General features: G+C 35.9%; 1 protein-coding gene across 1 annotated transcript in view; it reads left to right on the forward strand.

The window, feature by feature from the left end:
- The first annotated feature begins 2,585 nt into the window (after nucleotides 1-2,585).
- The window catches only part of LOC149805885 (lethal(2) giant larvae protein homolog 1-like), a 327,641-nt gene continuing 308,368 nt past the window's right edge, over nucleotides 2,586-21,858 (forward strand). The window contains 2 exon segments of the mRNA XM_089950631.1: nucleotides 2,586-2,759; nucleotides 15,115-15,214. Coding sequence (XP_089806757.1) covers nucleotides 2,631-2,759; nucleotides 15,115-15,214 — 229 coding nt within the window. The 5' untranslated portion in view covers nucleotides 2,586-2,630.

Here is a 21,858-nt window from a genome sequence, read left to right on the forward strand (position 1 = left end):
ATGATCCAGTCCATCCACGATGGCACGAAAGGCACAGTGCAGTATGATGGTTCAACATGCGACCCCTTTGACATCTGCAGTGGAGTGAAACAGGGCTGCGTCTTTGCCCCCACGCCCTTCGGCATCTTCTTCGCATTCCTGCTCAAGCACGCCTTTGGGACGTCCACAGAAGGGATCTACCTGCACACACGATCAGACGGCAGACTGTTCAACCTGGCACGACTAAAGGCTAAGAGCAAAGTGAGTGAAGTAACTATCAGGGATACGCTCTTCGCAGACGATGCTGCTCTAGCCACTCACACAGAAGCTGAACTACAGCACCTGATGGACCGCTGTGCTAAAGCATGCAATGAGTTTGGGTTGACCATCAGCCTAAAAAAAACATGATGGTTCAGGACGCGGATCTCCCAAGCATCATCATCAACAACTACGAACTGAGGTGGTCAGTCAGTTTACGTACCTCGGCTCTACCATCACCAACAACCTCTCGTTCGATGCTGAGCTCAACAAGCGGATCGGAAAGGCATCAACAACTCTCTCCAGGTTGTCGCAGAGAGTGTGGAACAATAGCATGCTGACCCTGAACACTAAGATCTCCGTGTACCGTGCCTGCGTGCTAAGCACTCTCCTGTACGCCAGTGAAACCTGGACTCTGTACGGCTCACAAGAGCAAAGACTGAGCGCCTTTCACATGCGATGCCTTCGACACATAGTCAGGATCACCTGGAACGATCGAGTAACAAACAACGAGGTGCTTGAAAGTTCCAAGATTCACAGCATGTCACACTCTTCCGCCAACGTCGCATCAGATGGCTGGGCCATGTACATCGGACGGATGACGGACGGATCCCCAAAGACATTCTTTATTCGAAACTTGCCTCTGGCACAAGGTCGATCGGACGGCCACATCTCCGCTTCAAGGATGTCTGCAAGCGCGACATGAAAGCCCTTGACATCGATGTCAACACCTGGGAAGAACTCCCTCTAGACAGGTCCAGCTGGCGACGTGCTCTGATCACTGATCTGAAAGCCGGCGAGGACAAGCTACGCTTACTAGCTGATGAAAAGTGATCGCAGAGGAAGATGAAGAAGCTCCATCTCACACCAGACGCAATTTTCAAGTTCAGCAAGGACTGCCACTCCCGTGTTGGGCTACATAGCCACAGCAGACGCTACACAACCACCAACCGGGACGTCTCTCATGGGTACACTTCCATCGTCTCTCGAGACTAACGGATGCCAACTGATGGTCTATTTCCCCATACAACCATTTAGGAGAGACTCGACATCATTTTGGAGAAGTCTGAGGATTTATTGCCTGGAGGGTTGAATCTCTCGAAGTAACGTACATGGCGGAGAGCAAGTATATAGCTAAATATTTAATACAACGTAATAAGTATACATTATTTTGTTAATTAAGGTTACATATGTTCAACATATATCTTGTAAACTATCGCCGGATTAACAAAGAACATCGTATACAAAAGCGCAGATCCTCAGTTGCTTTTTGAAACAACTCATCTGAATCAAACAGAACATGTTGTTGTTGTTTTGTTTTTTTAAATTATTTGTCCCTTGTCCCTTTTCATAAAATAAAAAAGGAAAGCAGACAAAGAAAATATATCAAATTTTGTTGCATGTTTACATAAAGCATTGATAAGCAATCTACGAATATTCATTGTCTATGTTGTTTCATAAACACTAAGGTTTGCCGTATTTTTTCTGAAGTTTTCTTTCATTCGTAAATCTGTCGTGACATGTTCTCAACTAAAAGAGTATTAAACCATGGTTTACCGATCTGCTACATCTGCAGCGTGAAAAGGGTTGTTCATTAATTAAAAAATAAAAAATAAACAAAGGAATAACATACCTAAATATTTCAGATACAAAACTTAATACTGCAGAAAATTGTTTGGATCTAACTTTGCACAAGAAAATAAATAACTATATCGTGCACACTTGAACATTGAATATTTTATTGATTTAAAAAATAATAATGAAATTTTTAATTCATTTACACCTTGTGTTGGCAGATACCTATGAGCGTTTCTTGTGTTTGTATTTTCAGCTCTCTCGGGTTTTGTGTCAGACGCTTTTTAAAGAGAAAAGTATTTTTTTTTAAAATTACATGCAAGAATAAGAAGCTAATCATAAATGATGTACGTGTACATACTATTTTCCTTGCATACGTTTGTATTGGCAGCATTTGTTCTGTTTCTGGTGTTTGTAACAACGAAGCTGCGTATAGATTTGTATTTATACCTTTTAGTAAGTACATAAATTAAAATTGTAGAAAAAATAAGAAATTATCGTCAACCTCACTATACAGTTAAGCAAGAGTTATGCGCACATGTTTTGGATATGCATATCAAAGCGCGTGAGCCAAACGGACTTAACACTCGCAATTATACCGAATGTATTTACAGCTTACATTGGTGTAAAAGCTAGCTTACACTTGAGTAAAAGCTGCATCTAATCGTCTAATCGCAAACTAGTGTCATATTCAACAATATCTAGTAGCCTGGATATAGACGCTTTAGAACTATTTTATAGAGAGTTGTCACTTCCGGAATCCAGGTAAACTAATCACTGTGGAGCTGGGCGTGATAATGATATGAATCAAACAGAACATGGAAGAAGCAATTGAAGAGAAATTGAGGGCAATATTTGACGTTTGTGATACTGATGGAGATGGATATATAACAGTTGAACATTTGAAGAATTTAGCCAGAGAGCATTTTAGCGCAGAAAATGACGAGGTAAATATATTTTGAACCAGGTATTTCAGCCAGAACACTGCTGTCAGTGAATCAAAACCGTTGTTGTGAAGGCTACTGTACGAGAATCCGATAGGCGATAACATGAGTGCCACCTTTGGTTTAGCTTTTACAGTGAGACGTTCTGAGGGGTACACTTTGCAGTATTGCACAGTCTTCTTCTACTGAAGAAAGGACGTGCTCATTAACTTGGAATAAAATAAAATTCCCCAAATAAGTGCTTATTCCAACAGGTGTACATGACCACAGTTAACGGTTGATTTGCTTCAAGCCAAAATAACAGTTATCAGCTGGCATTTCCGGTCAGTTGTGTTTACCGTTAACATGTCCAGATGCCACTGTTTAAGTCGTATGTGGTCCTTAATCAGCTGGTTACTGTAGATATGACAGAACGGTTACGAATAAATGTGTAAATCCACAGGGCAATTTTCTTTGTTACTATATCAAATTGCTTCCTTCTTTGGATGTAGCTTTTTCTACATGTTGTTGTTATGTTGATGATGCTATGTGATTTGTACCCTAAAATTGGAAGAGAGAGAGAGAGAGAGAGCTATGCAATCACTTCATAACTGGATTTTGTTCCCATTAGGTATGCCCCAATTTGTTTTGTTTTGTTATTTTTTTTCTTTTATTAATGTTTGTTTATAGATAGACATTTGATAACCAACGTGGAATATCAACACCTGGAAGGAAATTCACATTATAAAGTTTAATTTTTCTTTTAGAATAAGAAAGATTGTGAACTTGAAAACATTCTGTGATACCATCGTTTTCTCTTATCCATTTTTTTATGAGAGAAACCTTTTGAGAATAAAATTGATTTAAGAACAAGAACTAACTGCACAGGGATGAAAAATCCTGTTTAAAGTTTTTAAAAAATTTAAAAATAGGGTAAGATAGAGGGTGCTGTAGATGAAGTGTTTATGAATGATAAATTTATTGGTGAAAATTAAAGGATTTTTTTAAAACAAAGAATTACATATATTAGTTACATTTTTGTTTATGTTCATTTTGGGCAGTTTTGCATTTGACAAATTTGACATTGGTCCAGTTTTTAATAAATTGCATATCAACTGTAGGAGGAGCCAAATTTAACCAAATTGTTTCTGCTGTGTCCTGAAACTTGAGGAAAACTAAGTTATGGAAAATTGATTAATAGAGAAGACATCAAGCACTATGTGCATGTTTTTTTGGTCAGAGAATTAACTGCTCAGATGCGGTAGGTCACAGGTTCGAAACCTGGCAGAGTCATACCAAAGACTTAAAAATAATGGTACTATTAGCTGCCTTGCTAGGCACTCAGCATTAAGAGGTTAGTGTTAGGACTGGTCAGCCTGGTGTCAGGATAATGTGACTGAGTGCGGCATCATTCTACATGTCTGCTTCATGATGCTCAAGTGCTAGACATCACTATAAGCTGTCACAATACAGACTTCGTAGCAGTATGACTGAAACATTGTTAAAGTTACGTTAAAAATCCAAATCATGCACACACATACTAGTGATATAAGAAATTTTTATTGTGTTCCAGCAATAACGGCATAGTTTATGAAGTACACTTATTACAAAAGTAAATTTACAAAAGGGTAGTCACTTAAAAACATAGGATATTAATTAGTACTCTAATTTTTTTTTTTTTTATTCATTTGAAGGGGCCCTGGGTGGCTGAGTGGTCAAAAATGGTTGCGTTTACTGATCACTGCCGTCTTACCCCTGTCATGGGTTTTAGTCTTGGGCTATGCAAATTTGGGTATTTTAGAAAGCTTGCCATTAACTTTCTGAGGGTCACTGGTTCTTACTGGGGTTTTCCTGGGTTCATCCTTTACCAGTTATACCTGCTGCCATGTATGGCCTGTCATGTGCTGTAAAATGGCATTAAGCCCACAAAAACCAACGTATATTTGTTTCAGTTTCATAAAAAATTTAAATTGAATGATGTGATAATCATTTTTCAATGAAAATTAATTTTGAGATGCTATTATTGACAGCTAACACATGGGTTGTATAGACTATCTAGATAGGTATCATATTGGGCCATTTGTATCGTAAGAATATATGTTTATATGTGCCAACTGTTTTCTTACCATCACCACATGCATAAATTTGTGAAAGATATCACCATTTGGCAAAATTTATATGTATTTCTGACCAAAAATATCCAAAGAAAATGATTAAAATTATCTTTCCACTAATATTGATCCTCTCCAAAATGAGTGCATTAAATGTAATGCTGGTTGTCATGACCATTTGAGTTAATTGCCAGTTGCTTGTTTCAGTTAGACCCTTTTCCATTGTCATGTCTCAATTGTACCAGATTAGTTGATACAGGGCTCACAAGGAGATATGTGTGAAATTCTCAGAGGATGTTGTTGTTTAAGGTTTAATACCATTATCATTGCATAATATGCTGTACACAGTAGACAGTATAGCTGGTGGAAGAAGAACTTGGGAAAACCCTGGTAAGAACCACTTACCCATAAAAAATTACTTTTAGGCTTTCCCACATACCCACATTGGTCAAGCCCAGGACTTGAACTAATGTGGACAGAGGTGAGATGGCAGTGATTGGTAAAGGTTAGTGCTTCAGACCACTCTGTCACTTCGGGCTGCCAGATTCTCAGGGGACACCTTTTCTGTTTAATGTGTCCCCATGATGTGCCTCATTTTCCGCTTTTTATATTTTTGCTCAGCCATGGTCTGTCTGGAATAGCTAGTGGCTAGACCTAGGTAAACAGGTGTAAAACCAGTGTGACTAAATAATAGTTAATCCTTCTCTGATGTAATGATGGCAAAGAAACAGTTGCTCTGTTGAATGTGTATGTAACATCTGCATTTGTTCAGCAAATAAACAATAACCTTTGTTGTTTTAATGGTGTTTAAATTGGTGACTTGTACCTAACTCCTAAAAGTAATCAGCATTCTTGAAGTTGAGTTGGACAGTACTGAAAAATTAATAATAATAATAGTAATAATAATAATAATCATGTGTGTGTGTGCTTTAGATTTTAAACATAGCTTTAACAATTTTTCAGTCATATTGTTATGATGTCTGCAGTGTGGCAGTTTATAGTGATGTCTAGCACCGGGGCATCATGCTGAAGACATGTAGCATGATGTCCAACCCAGTCACATTATCCTGACATCAGCTTGACCAGTCCTAACACTAACCTGTTAATACTGAGTTCCATGTGAGGCGGTTGTTAATACCATTTTTATAAGTCTTTGGTATGACTCCACAGGGGTTTAAAAATGCAACCTTCCGTATCCGAGGCAGACGTTCTAACCATTTAGCCACCAGAGTGGTAATAATAATGATGATAACTGCTACTTCAGTCAATGTGATTTAGATTAGGGCATTACAGTATTAGCCGTCAATTTTTTAACCATACAGAAGAGTACTTTGATTTGTAAATATGTTCCAGCCAGATCTGTTTTAATTTTTCACGAAATGGACTTGTAATTAAAATGACACTACTGCTAATTAAAAGCAGAAAATAGACAAAGGTGCTGACACAAGTGAAGATGACAAAGAGAACTCAAACTTGGAATGAATATTTAATGCTGAATCTGTCTTGATTACTGTGAAGGATACTGATAACAATGGCAGCAGAACTGTGAACATGATAATTTAGAGACCCGAGTGAGGGAATCAGTTTCCATGATGTGAAAAAAATAGAATTAGATGGTACATGAAACACAGTTTGTGAGTGGTATAAAACTGATTTAAAAAATCCTTTCACTCAGGATGGAAATACTTGTACTAACTTGTAGTCATAATGAATTTAACACAGATGATTTAATTGTTGTTGACTGGTACCATGTTGTACAAAAAGAGATGATATACCATATACAGTTGAGAAAACTCTCAAAATGTGTGCAGAAAATGATGACTGGTATGTGTACTCTGTGTTCCAGACTTTTAGTGATGCCATACAGGGTCTGTTCTAGAAAACAGATTTTGCAGAATTCATGCAGATTTCTGAACAAAAAATAACTGAATGCCCAGAAATCATTTTTGGTATTTGATACAACTGTTCTTGATTTTCTTTATTAAATTTCTTCTTTTTTATAGAAAATTACCCTCCTCAAGGTTTGGAAGTTTGTGGCATTTACTCTCTATTCAGGTTTTAATGGGATAATGGGTTTGCTTTATGTATCTGGCATAATTTTATGAAAGTTTACCCTATTGTACATCTCATTTAGAAGGAGTGTTAAATACATTGTCAGGTCCCTAAGACAACAAAGTTCACCCATATGTACATAATGACTAGAAAGGGCATTAAATACATAGTCAAGTCCCCAATGTCAAAATTTACCTTAATGTACAACATGATTTGAAAGTGTGTTTTATGTGTAGTCAGGTCCTGTCACAAAGTTACCCTAATGTACAACATGATTTGAAGAGTTGTTAAATGCACAGTAAGGTCCCTAGCATAACTAGAGGGTGTGTTAAATACTGTACATAGCCAGGTCCCTAGCATGACTAGAGGGTGTGTTAAATACTGTACATAGTCAGGTCCCTAGCATAACTAGAGGGTGTGTTAAATACTGTACATTGTCAGGTCCCTAGCATGACTAGAAGGTGTGTTAAATACTGTAAATAGTGAGGTCCCTACCATGACTAGAAGGTGTGTTAAATACTGTACATAGTCAGGTCCCTAGCATGACTAGAAGGTGTGTTAAATACTGTACATAGTCAGGTCCCTACCATGACTAGAAGGTGTGTTAAATACTGTAAATAGTGAGGTTGCTACCATGACTAGAAGGTGTGTTAAATACTGTAAATAGTCAGGTCCCTAGCATGACTAGAAGGTGTGAAATACAGTACATAGTCAGGTTCCTACCATGACTAGAAGGTGTGTTAAATGCTGTATATAGTCAAGTCCCTACCATGACTAGAAGGTGTGAAATACGGTACATAGTCAGGTCCCTAGCATGACTAAAAGGTGTGAAATACGGTACAGTCAGGTCCCTAGCATGACTAGAAGGTGTGTTAATTGCTGTATATAGTCAGGACCCTACCATGACTAGAAGGTGTGTTAAATACTGTACATAGTCAGGTCCCTACCATGACTAGAAGGTGTGTTAAATACTGTATATAGTCAGGTCCCTAGCATGACTAGAAGGTGTGTTAATTGCTGTATATAGTCAGGTCCCTACCATGACTAGAAGGTGTGTTAAATACTGTACATAGTCAGGTCCCTACCATGACTAGAAGGTGTGTTAAATACTGTATATAGTCAGGTCCCTAGCATGACTAGAAGGTGTTATAAATAATGTACACAGTCAGGTCCCTTGCTCAAAGGTTAAGCTATCACTGAATAACAATTTACAACAAATTGGTTGAAGTGTCTTATGAAATAATATACTCATTGGCTGCATCTGTTGTCAGGCAGTTTATACACCAGAGCTCAGCCACAATTTTCAGTTACTCTTTGGTTCCTTTACTAACTGGGTGTGTCATAAATTATTTGAACATTTAGTTTTGTCTTGAGCTGTATTTTTATTTATATATCTTAATTTATATATCTTAATCATCAGGTGCCTCCTCTGTAGAAGAAGCACTTGGTGCATACGTATGTGTATATATATATATATATATATATATATATATATATATATATATATATATATATATATATATACACACACACACACATAAATGGAATGAAAAGTAAAAAGATTGTTATTCTTTACTCATGGTACATAATTTTAAGCACCCTTTTTTGCTTGCTGCTATCTGAACCTGTTATATTTGGCTTCATCGCTGCGTGAACAGGCAGGTTTGTCATGATATGTGATGTGCATATAAACTAGACTTATCCTTTTGTGCAAATAATGTGATGAAATAAATGCATACACCTACAGTCACAGATGCATAACATACTATACATGATATAGTGCATTGTTGATATTTATGCTCTCAGTTTATTGTTTTGTTTGTTTTGATTTGAAACAAGATCTGTTGCAGCTTTGGTGTTAAGCATGAAACTTGTGCAGAGGTCTGACAGTAACACACATATAGCCATATCATTTATACTTGTCTGACAGTAACACACAAATAGCCATATCATTTACACTTGTCTGACAGTAACACACAAATAGCCATATCATACACTTGTCTGACAGTAACACACAAATAGCCATATCATACACTTGTCTGACAGTAACACACAAATAGCCATATCATTTACACTTTACTTTGACACTGTCAAGGTCAACATTGAGTGTGCTGTTTTTATTTATTTCCTCTATATTGATATCATGGTCTAAGTGACTTAGATCATTTGTATATCTTAAACTTGACATGCTTCCCTTGCTGGTGCATATTTATGATATACACACATATATATATATATATATATATATATATATATATATATATATATATATATATAATTTGGTAGAAATCATCTTACTAACCCAGAATTTTTGGTCAACTTGCATTTGATCTCTTGTTTGTTCATGCTTATAAATGGACTATCATTATGGTAAAACTTGAAAGTGTTTGTTATAACCATAATAGTCTGGCCTATGTGAAAAAAATCCATAGCTGGGTTCAACTACTGTAGCATGTCTTGAGATCATTTACCGATATCAATTGTTACTTTATGCATTGAGAATCTGGACTCCATATTGGTCATTTCACAGTATCGTGGTAAGCTTGTGCATTGAGAATATGGTCTCTTGAGACAGGTGGTCTCATTGCAGTGGTCTCTCAAGTCAGGTTTTACTGTGTAGTGAACAGAGTTGATACATTTTTGCAGACATTTAAAGAACGCTTAATTCAAGCATATTCTGTGGTCTGACGAGTACTACTGGACCAACATTTGATTTGATTTCAGGTATCATTAGATTTGAATTGGATTGGGCAGAGTGCGCATGGGGATAGAAATTTTGTGAAGTAGTTGTACAATTAGTACACAAGATGATAAATTCTACTAATTTATGAACTATTTTTAAACGTCTTGTGCATTTTCAGATTAACATGCAAGGCCAAACTGATTAGTCCAGTAGACTGGGCAGTTGTTTCAAGTGAAAGCTTGCTAGTAGCTTTCTGTGGGTCAGTGGTTCTTACTGGGGTTTTGAACTTTTCCCAGGGTTTTCCTCCATCAGTTATACTGGCCACCATGTATAGCCTATTATGCACCGAAAAATGGTGTTAAACCCAAAACAGCAACAATACCTATTGTTTCAAAATTACAGTTTCTGGGAATTTGTCTAGTATTATTCTCCAATAAATGCCAATGAAATATATTTCAAATAATGAATCTGGCTTTGCTTCTCGATATAGGGATATTGTTACAAAATTCATTTATTTTATGATCAAAATGAAATGAGATCTGAGATTTCCTAATGAATCTATTTTCTCCTCATTATAAAAATTCTTTTTTTTTTCAACCAGAAAGAAATCCTGGGGTCTAAGGAGGTACCAGCTGTTCAATTAACTATTCAGAATTCAATCCTGATATCATTAAAATGACGAGCATATGCTTCTAATTTTCCTTTTGAAATTAAGGGACTGGTTAGTTTATGCCAGGGACTCTCAGAAATAGATTGGGAACTTCTGAGTTCCATCAATGAAGAGTTTAGGACTTCTTATTTTGAAATTCATTTGAGAGCTTTAACTTGGAGTCTCCACCAGAAGACTTCTTATGATATTATGTTTGGTCCTGAAATGAAAATGGTGACAATCTGATCTCCAGCATGGGCAAATGGAGACTGCTTGAAAATCTTGTTATTGCTACCAGTACTTCTAGATCGACGGATAAATCAACACAGAGTTTTCAGTAAAGGACTTTTACTGATGTCAGCTTGATCCTAAATAACAGTAGACTCAGTCTGATATCCAATATGGCCACAGAATAGCAGCCACATTGAAAATGTTGCTATTTCTACTCCCGAATGTAAAATTCACTGAATATCAGTCATCATGAGGGTTTTCACAAGAAAACTTTATTTGATGTCTGATTGGGAGTGCTGATGCAACATCAAATATGGCTATCAGGTTGCTCATCGTTAAAATCACGTCTCCACTTCCTGTTGATGGATGGTCATATTTGTATGGGGTTTTCACCAAAAGATTTCTTATGATGTATAGTCATAATTGAAATAGTTCTGATCTGAAATTTAATATGGCCACATTGGAGTCATCTTGAAAATTGATTACCTTTGTGTTGCTTCAGAATCCATGTCAAGACTTCGTATGGTATCTAGTTGGTCCTGAATTTAAATGTTGTCAGTCTTACATTGGATATGACAGCCATGATGGCCATCTTGTAAATCTTGTAAACTGCTCCCTTGTTTTAGTGTGCCCAGATAACTTGCAAATCCACAGATAATGTGGAGTCCGGTGGAATTGTATAAATTACCATATGCTGATAGCAGTCTTGTGACCATTAAAATTGCTATCTTGAGAAATTTACCAGTACAAACATAATGATGGATATGACTTGGGTGGCTTATGAGTGTAATTCTAGCTATGAATGGTCAGTTCATTTATGTTCGCTATGATTGATATATGTGCTGAATCCAAGAGGTAGGCAACTCAAACTATACTGATGCATAAATTTGTGAGCACTGCATGTCAACAACTTGATTGATATCAAAGTCTGATTTCAGTTCATTCACTTTAACTGACCTTTTAAGATCTAATATCTATTAATGTTAAAATTCAATCTAGTTTTGTAGGATCTAGTTCATAATACCCGTGTATCTTTGTAAGTTCCAAGCATGTTCCCCAACACACACACATACATTTGCAGTTCCGTCATGTATGTTGTGTCCTCACTTATACTAAGAGGTCATTTTTTATGGATCTCATTAATTGTAACTACTCTTGAATGGATGGTCATACTGACAGGAGTTGTGACCATAAAAGACTTCTAATGATGTCTAGCTTGTTCTTTATCAGAATGGTGCTGATCTGACATGGCCACAATTGCAGTCAATTTGAAAATATTTCTGTGACTGATAAATATTGGAGATTGTTTCACCACAAAGCAGTTGATAAGATTGGATACCTGGACATACTTTTTAGGCAGTAGAGTGTCAGCCCCTTCAACAGTCTCTTGTTTGTTCATACTTATCAATGGACTATCATTATGGTAAAACTTTGTGTTTGTTTAGCATGTAAATTATGTAAAGAAATCTAAAATGCCAGACACAAACTGGTTTCCTGTACAGCTCCATCAGTTCATGTACATGTATTTGCTATTTTTCTGTGTAATCATCTAATTAGGTTGGAGATTAGTAATTCCACATATTTTTCTGTGTATACATCTAATTAGGTTGATTTCAAAATAATCATACTTTACAAATTTAATATGATTTGCTTTAAAAGTGCAATTATTAGGAAGGGTATTAATGAAAACAAAAGAAAAGTAACAATGTCAGATGGAAAAAGGGTATTGTACAACCACAAAAAATAGGTTTGGTAGTTACATGTTGTAATATGAAACATTGTTAAACATAATGGAAAATGCTGGTTAGTTAACATAATGATACATTTCTGATTTTATCATTTTCAGTTTTAATAACTGACAGAAAAACACATAAGTTCACAGTAATTTCCATAAAATTCCTATATTTGTTTTAGAACTGCTATATTTTTTTAGAAGAAATTACTATATTTATATATTTTTTAATCAAAATCTGCTTGACACCCTGCACTTGAAAATTAAGCATTTTTATTTGCATGTGTTGTGCATGATGGATGCAAGTCAAATAAATCCTCCAGACCGTGAACATGTGATAAATGCACTCTAATTGTTTTTCAGCTGGACAAGGCCCTTATGAGTAGTACACAGAAAGATAAACTGCTGACAGTGTGCTTTGAGGAGAAAATTATTTTACTCTTTAGTTATTATTTTCATGTTTCACTTTCTCACCTTATGTATTATGAAATGAAAATGAATGAATATTTATAAATGACCTGTATCAGTCGTCAGTGTATCAGAGTGGTGATTGGTCTAATTATAAGTACCCCCACCCCCATGCCATCATTCTGATTTAACTGTATCTCAGTAATCAAAGGATTGAAGTGTTGATAGGCTTCATTGTTTGACCCTGCCCCAGTCATTATGAATGGCTTATACAAGAGAACCTGTTTTGAAAGACCACCTCTTGTGCCAAAAAAATATGGTCTCTGAAGACAGGTGGTCTCCCATAACAGGTCACAATGCTATATAATTAATAAATATGTGCATTGAGAATATGGTCTCTCAAGACAGGTAGACTCACATGGCATTGGTCTTGCAAGACTGGTGTTTTACTGTATCGTTATAATCAATGCATCAGAGTGGTGATAGGCTTAATTGCAAGGGCCCTCACCCTGATTATTCTGATTAACCTGTCTCGGTTGTGAAAACAATGGAGTGGCGATAAACATTGTTGTAAATATGAAAACCCCCCATGTCCCCAAAGAATATTCCGAAAGCCCATATCTCAGTAATCAAAACACTGGAGTGGTGATCGGCTTAATTGCAAGTGCCAACCCCAACCCCTCCAGATCATGCTGATTGACTTTACCTTCCATAGTCAAAACATTGAATTGGTGATAGGTTTAATTGTAAGTTCCAGAACATCTCCTATATCACTTGGAAAGGCATATGTCACAATATTCAAAGCATTGGAGTGGTGTTAGGCTTAATTAGGCATCTTCTGTATCACTTGGAAAGGCATATGTCACAATATTCAAAGCATTGGAGTGATGTTAAGCTTAATTAGGCATCTTCTATATCACTTGGAAAGGCATATGTCACAATATTCAAAGCATTGGAGTGGTGTTAGGCTTAATTGCAAGTATCAAAACACAACCCAGACCCTTCTGATTAGCTACTATATCTCGATAATCAAAATATCAGGATGGTGATTTGCTTAATTATTGTAAGTAGAAAAAATTCCCCCATCCCCAGGCCATTCTGATTGGCCTACAAAGTTTGGAACAGTGGTAGATTTAATTACAATTACCAAAACATCCCCAGGTGCATATTATTTTTTTCTCAGTTGCATGCTCCACCCACTCTGCTAAACGGTATGTTGATGAAATCTGTATGGAATTTATTGATTAAAAGCACATCTGTATCAAATACCTGATTGATAATAAGGTATCTGTAACATGGAGTCAGCACTGACTTCATATATTTTAATTGTTATTGATCTATTGAGAGTTAGCCCTTTTGCATGTGAATAGATACTGTGTGTATTAGAAATGATACATCAGTGTTTGATACAACAACCTATTTTGTCATCAGATATGATGTAGGCTGTCTTGGATTAACAGGGCAAAAAATAACAAGGTATGTTCAGACTGTTGATATATAAAGTATACATGTACAAATTACCTGTTACTTTGAATTTATCAGAAGAAATCACTCCGAGAGATTTCTTGATCAGCTCCAGATTGAGTAGAAGCTTTTCATTCCATGGACCATGTTATGGAAAGAGAACATTTTTTGGCTGCCAGTTTCATATTGACCATCTTACAACATTTTATCCTTATGCATGATTGTGATACCCTCCGATTGATCCCTGACTTTGTGATATCCTCCCATCTGTCCCAGAGTTCAACTGGCCATTATCACATCAAATAAACCACAGGGTGGAATTTCATAAAACTTGGTGGTTGTGTTGGTGCGATGGTAATGGTATTTGAGAGGAATGTCATCCTTGGCTATTAACCCAGAGGTTCCTGGAAGGGGTTAAAGATCGAATATACAGAACTGACATTTTGAGGTATTTTATTCAAACTTTATATATGCAGTTATAGCAGAAGATGCATTATGTATATGGAGTTTGCATCATGACTATGTGATGACATTCAGGGTAGGGTGGGCTGAGTATCAGCCTTGAGTAGGAGGGGTTTGGAGTTAGAATATGCATTGGATGTGCAGTGGCAAGCCAGTGCAGTTGCTAAAGGTTTTATTATTATTATTATTATTATTATTACAGCTTTCCCTTGTTATAACTTGATTCCAGATATAATATGATGATATGATGGACCCCATGACCAAAATCATACTAGTGTAAAACAATAAGGGTTGAAAGAAAACAAGGTGAAGATCAGTCTTATACCCTTCATTTCCTTTTCAGACCACCATTTTTAACAAATTTTGACAGGGCCAGCAATATCACTGTTCCCAATATCGTGCTAGTATCAATATATACATGTATTCTACTATATATATATATATATATATATATATATATATATATATATATATATATATATATATATATATATTTATAAAATTACGGTGCTTGGTACACAACACTGACTACTGTTTTATAACGAGGGAGAACTGTAGTATTATTGTTATTATTATTATTATTTCAGGAGGTGATAGGAATAATCCAGCTTCTGGACCCAGAGGGAAAGGGCAAGGTCAACTACCAGGACTTCTGTCAGGGCATTCAGCAGATACAGGAAGTACAAGGTAAGAGTGACATGACCACTACCAACTCACCTAGCATCCCAGCACTGCCACGCAAACCCCACTCCTTTCCCAATGGATTTAATCTGGATCTCCAAAAGTCGTATGGCTCAAACTTTCGCAGTTCTGATAAATGATCCACTTTTCAAAAGCATGTTCATTGTCACATGTTGAATGAATGCACATCAGTTTACAAAATACAGCATGTGAGCACATTTTACTGTAATATTTGCAGAACCCGTTTACTCAATTTTTTTTCTCAACATGGCCAAATAAGCAGTAAGAAATTACAGGAACTTGTGGAGGTTTCCAGGTAAATGATTTATAATGAGTCTCTTTATGTTCAGTTTACAACATATAAAATAAGAATCTGCTAACAGTAAGTGACAATAGTGTTGAAAAGCGGAGATACAGTGCAAAGTCATGATTTGCAGTAAAAAGCACAATATCCAAGGTTAGTTGTCATTTTTAGCTCTATTGATCATTGACCAGATGAGCTTATGGGATAATCTGTCATCATAAACGAAAATGGTGCTGTTCAGACATTACATAGGGCTACCTCAGTGGCCATCTTGAAAATCTTGTTATTGCTATTCCTTCTGTGTGGATGGTCATATTAACATGGGTATTTTCACTGAATGACTTCTTATGATGGTTCCTAAATAAAAATGATACCCATCTGATGTCCATCTTCAAAATCTTGTCTTTGCTACTCTTCCTACATAGAATGTTATAACAGCATGGGATTTTCACCAAAAGATTTGTTGTGATGTGTAGATGGACATTTGTATAAATACTCTTATTAAATCTCTACTGAACAGAATAGCTATTTTTTTGTGGCAATGGTATAAACAAATGTCTGATGTCCCACTGATATATGAATTATGTGTCCATGTAAATTTTGCACATCTCCACATATTTAATGTTCTTAGTTGTTAATTAAAATCTTTATATATGATTTTGTGTATTTGAGCATTTGACTGATGGGGACTGATGGGTTAATTAGACTGGCTACACTGCCTCATGCCAACTACTTTCTGTTTATTGGAACAATAAACAATAACCAGTCTTCACAATAGGTCATTTGTAAACATGTTGATTTTTTCAAGGAAATTAATAAATCAGAGTGATACTGTTAAACTGAAATTGTCTAAAGAGACTTTCTTCATTAAGTGTGCCATCCAGACTGTATAAAATGAACATTGGGAAAGAAATTAGAGTGGTATTAATGTCAGTGGAATAGGCATCATGTCTTGCTGTTGTGCAAGTCAAAATGTTTGTATCAAACTTGACAGTGCAACAAAAGAGTGGAAATTTCAGAATCATAATAATGTAGGTGCATGTACATAAACATATAGTGATTCTAATGTACATGTCATTAGATGTTGGCTTTATACAGTAGATACAGGATGCTATTCAAACACTTGACCGGAACATCAGCAAGGACTGTAGAATATTAACTAGAGTATAGCACCTAAAGTTAAATTTAATTATATAAAATTTGGAGAAAGTCCTGACTGCCCTAGCTATATTTTTCACAGGCAATAAACTTAAGTTTTTGTTGTGAATTAAATGGTGGATATTTCCTTTAATTGAATGTGGAAAAAGTGCTGCTGTTGTTACAAAATACTTAACTCTGATGAAAGAAAAAAATATTGCTAATTTACTTATGTTAAGCATTATAGATTCCATAGTGGGAATTATCAGAACACAAAGAGCATGCAGATTCATACATACATGTATTTTTAATTTAAAACCCCAAAATGAGAGGAAATATTGGATTATCTTGGACTCATAAAATACCACAGCCTTAGGCCAAACACAAAAAATATGTGTTACCAGTCAGCTGACTGTTGCTGTTTTTTGCTGCAAACTCTAGCACTTCCACCCATTCCCTGGTAAAAAAAAAAAAATAATAATAATAAAAAATCATAAAATTGATTTGTGCATCTAATTGAGCTGGTTTAACCCAGTATTTGAAGCACTTAGTACAAAATATATACTAATTATTATAATATATATAATGTTTACATTTTTTCTAATTCATGAAATTGATTGGTGCATCTAATTGAGCTGGTTTAGCTCAGTACTTGAATCACTTAGTACATTATATATATATACTAATCAGTATAATCTTTATAGTGCTTGAAAAAAAAATTACATACCTACCTACCTACCCATATATCTTTTTTACCTTATGTCCTAGACTATTCATTTTTTGAGTCGGACAAACAAAATTTTCAGTTCATTAGTCTGGGACTGTGCTTTTTTCCTATATTAAAACATGTTGGGAAAGTGCTAATTTTCATACTTTAATTGCATTACATGTATCTACTTTTATCTGTCACTCTGAGCATACAGGATGCTTGAATCTGCATGTACCCTCCATTTACACATGTACATCCTGCAAATACTGCACTAAGTGGATGTTGATAACTGTTGTATGTGCACTATTTCTGTTACCGCTTAAGCACATATTAGGCTAAGTGACCAAATTATCAGCCAATTAAAAACATAGCAAAGAAAACAAATCTAGTAAGATTAGCTAGCAGAATTTTAAATTACCTTGTTTTATTGTGTTTACACAACTCTGAGCAGATTACCCTTTGATTTCAATATCCAAGTAAATGCAATGAAATTCATGAATGGCACTTTACTGACATAAGTATTAGTCTCCTTTATCAACTGATTAATTAACAACATTTAGATTTTCATTTTTTTAAATTTATTTTTAGACGATCAGCTTTAATGAGCAATAGTGTGTTTGAAGCAAAACTATTACTGCTTTATGCTGAAGGGGCAGTCTGTATTTGCATTTAAATGACATAAAGTGCATTATGATCACTTTAGTAGAAGCCATTATCAGATGGGGTAATCTTTTCGATTTGGTGAAAAATGAGTATACTAAATTAAATTTGCAAGGAAAGTTATAAGGATGATTCAGAGAAGAAAAAGTCAAACGAAAGTGGATGGATAAACAATATGGCTGAAATTGAGTCTGAGTGAACTCTAGAGAGATAAGCTAGACTCTCTGGCAGCAAAAAATATCAAATATGACACAAGAAAGAGACAAATTATCATCCACATGGGGTTGATAATTATTCATGTCTTGAATTCGTTGACTCGAAATGACAGATGCATTGCTGTTATTGTAAACAATATCCCAAAATAGCAACGGTTGGAAATTCAATCAGTGTATTTGTCAATGATACTGACAAATTAATTAATTAAGGACTTAACCCATTTTATCCTGAATATGTCTGCGGTCGCAATACCTCATTCTATCTTGAATACACCTCTGGTTGTAGTATCCCATTTTATCCTGAATACGACTACGGTCATACTCTACTATGTATGTGTGTAGTGTCTCAAGAAATATGTGTTATATACATCACAAATATTTGTGAACTTCTTCACCAACACAGGAAATGGTTAAAGCACGCAAGTGGAGTGAAATTTAACAAAAAAACATGGTTGGGAAAGAAATTGTTGGCTTGAAAATCAATTGATAAAATGATGACAACTCAGATGTAAACATGGATGTTCGTAGCAAGGGTAGCGACTTTGAAGTTGATGATTTGGATGATTCTGGTGATAATATTGACTTAATTGATGGGTTAGAATTGAATCAAGTTGATGAAAGAGATGATGCATGGCTTTATGCACTTTTTGACAGTGATTCGGAGAATGAAGCTGACTTTAAAGGCTTTCAAGAGGAATGGGTCCGGGATATTTCAGCCATGATTTAAATTGATAGAAGGGGCAACTGTTCAACACCCAGAAGAAGCCGATGCACAACATTACTTTGAGTTACTTTGGGATGATTTATCTGGAAAAAACTTGTTGATGAAACAAATCATTACACTGAACAGGAGGGTAGAAAAAAATCCCCCCCCCGCAAAGTCACCAAGATGGATGCCAGTTGATATTCCCACAGTGAAGGCCTTTATAGGCTTATATTTTGCCATGGGAATAATTCATCTTCCATCAAGACACAATTATTGGCAACAAAATAAGTATATATTTGTCACATCCTTCAAAAAAAATCATGTCTTGTGACAACTTTGATCAGATTTGGAGATCCTTGCATCTCCATGACAATGAAGAACAAGCTGCAGAACCTCAGCCAGAGGGAAGACCATATAAATTAAAGAAAATAAAATCGTACCTGGAATATTTAGACCAGAGATTTTCATCAAATTTCATACCCAAAACAAATGCAACTATTGATGAAAGCATGGTAAAATTCAAAGGAAGACTCTCTTTTAGACAATATCTTCCATCAAAGCCAACAAAATGGGGAAACTATGGAATATGGCCGACAGCTCAACTGGATACATGCACAGATTCCAGGTATACACCAGCAAAGAAGATGGGCAAGAAAAGGGGCTGGCTTACAGAATGGTAATGGATCTCTGCTCACACATGTTCTGAAAAAAATCTGACAGTCTATTTTGACAACTTTTATACAAGTACAGATTTATTGAGAGACTTGCATACTAGCGGGATGATGGCCTGTGGCCTGTGTAACAACAGGAAGGGGTTGTCAAAAGAGTTGCTGCCAAAAACTGCTGAAACTGAAGAAACATGAATACAAAGTCGCACAGAATGATGAACTTACATTTTGTGTTTGGCAAGATGCAAAAGCTGTTTGTGTCTTGTCAAATTTTCATGACCCATCGTCACGTGGCTTTGTAAACAGACGTTCTGGTATGGCTGTTCAGCAACAGTTTGAAGTTCCCAAAATGCTATCGGATTACGAGTAAAACATGAAGGGAGTAGATCTCTGTGACCAGATGGTTGGGTACTATCTTCTTCATCACCTGTCCAAAAAATGGTGCTGTCAAATTTTCTTTTACCTAATGGAAACTTTGGCGTACAATGTGTATGTGATTGAATGGGACACAAATCCAGAGAAAGTCAAAAGTGTGTGGCCAACATTTCAGAGCTATTTGGAGGACTTAGTTGCATCTCTGGTTGGTGATACTTAGAGGTGGAATTTAGGCTGCTGCACTCGTTCCAGAGCCTACCAGAGGAACAGTGCAACATACCACTGACAAAATGTTTGACAGAAAGAAAAAAACTGTCATGAATGTTCACTGGAGGCTCAACCTGGAGAGAGAAGAGGGTTGACAAAATTTGGTTGCAGGGAATGCAATGTCCCTGTTCATACAACATGCCAGGTAAAACACATTACTAGGTGTACAAATGCTTAAAAACTGTGTTTTAGACAACAACTGATGTAGAATTGGCAGTTTTACAAATGAAGTATGTTTTTTTGCAATGTGCTGTGGACATTTTTATTCACCATTAAAGTAATATTGTTATTACTGACATAGTGATGATGTGGACTTCAAAATTTGACAAAAATTGTACAGATTAGTTACCATTATCTTACTGAAAGACTTCTAGGATTAATTTGTGACAAGTTTTCAAGAGAAACTGAACGCTGAAGTACAAATTCTAGAATGTGAAGTTAACAAATTGTTCCAGGTATTTTAGTAAAATTATTATAAATTTTGAACTAGCAGTGCTAGACACTTCAAGTTTGGATCAAAATACTAGAAATAGAATTATCTTTATTTCGTTCACGTACTATTAGGAGCATTTCATTCATCTTCATGAACAAAAGATTCACTGAACATCATGGTAAGTTTTTTTCTTCTTTTTCTTTTAAGTCATATTTCAAAATACAGTTGTGAGCATGTACATTGGTAATTGATAACAAAACTTAATCACAGTGTTGCAAATTTTATTACCTTTTCAGACATACATAGTTTTATATACTTTAAAAAAGAAATAACAGTGTTACAACATTTTTAGTAAACATGGTGAAGGTCATCACAATTTCTGCTGTATGATACTCCATTTTATTATAATTAGAATTGCTTCTCAGGAATCAGGTGGTCTAAAGTGCTCACCGTTACGGATCACTACCATCTCACCCCTGTCTGCGTGGGTTCGAGTCTCGGGCTCAGCCAATGTGGGTATGTGAGAAAGCTTGCCGGTAGCTTCTTGTGGGTCGATGGTTCTTTCCAGGGGTTTTCCAGGTTCTTCCTCCACTATTAATACTGGCCACCATATATAGCCTATCTTGTGCTGAACAAATGGCTTTAAACCCTATAACAACAACAACAGGAATCAGGCACTGCAGTTGAAATTGGTAAACAGGATAAAATGGGTTAATCAACCAAGTCTTCTGACAACTTTGGACCTCATAAAACAATATAAGTACGAAACTTGCCTGTATGGGCCAAAATTCCTGAAGTTAGTGATTCTGCCACCCTAAAAGGAAAGGACATCTTGAAACTAAATGAGAATGAAATGAAGAAGAAAAAGAAACAAAAATAAGAGAGCTCTCTTTAACAGTTCAAATTACTCAAAGGTGCTGGCTGGATGAGTGATCTTTAAAGCCACACCATATGATTGATGTTAATTAATGGATAAATTCAGGTCATAGGCAAGATCTTGCCTGCAGGACATTTTAACCACCCTTGACCTACACCCTAACCCATTATGGAAAATCATTTTCTGATATGGAAACTGCATTCTAGTAGAAGAATGTTGCCCACCTTGGTGCTTAGGTCAAACCTACCAAAAAATGTGTTTCCAGTCAGCTGACCATCCCTGTTTCTCATTGCTGAAAC

This window comes from Sinohyriopsis cumingii, chromosome 2 (assembly GCF_028554795.1).
Source record: "Sinohyriopsis cumingii isolate HCF-2022 chromosome 2, ASM2855479v2, whole genome shotgun sequence".
Lineage (NCBI taxonomy): Eukaryota > Metazoa > Mollusca > Bivalvia > Unionida > Unionidae > Sinohyriopsis > Sinohyriopsis cumingii.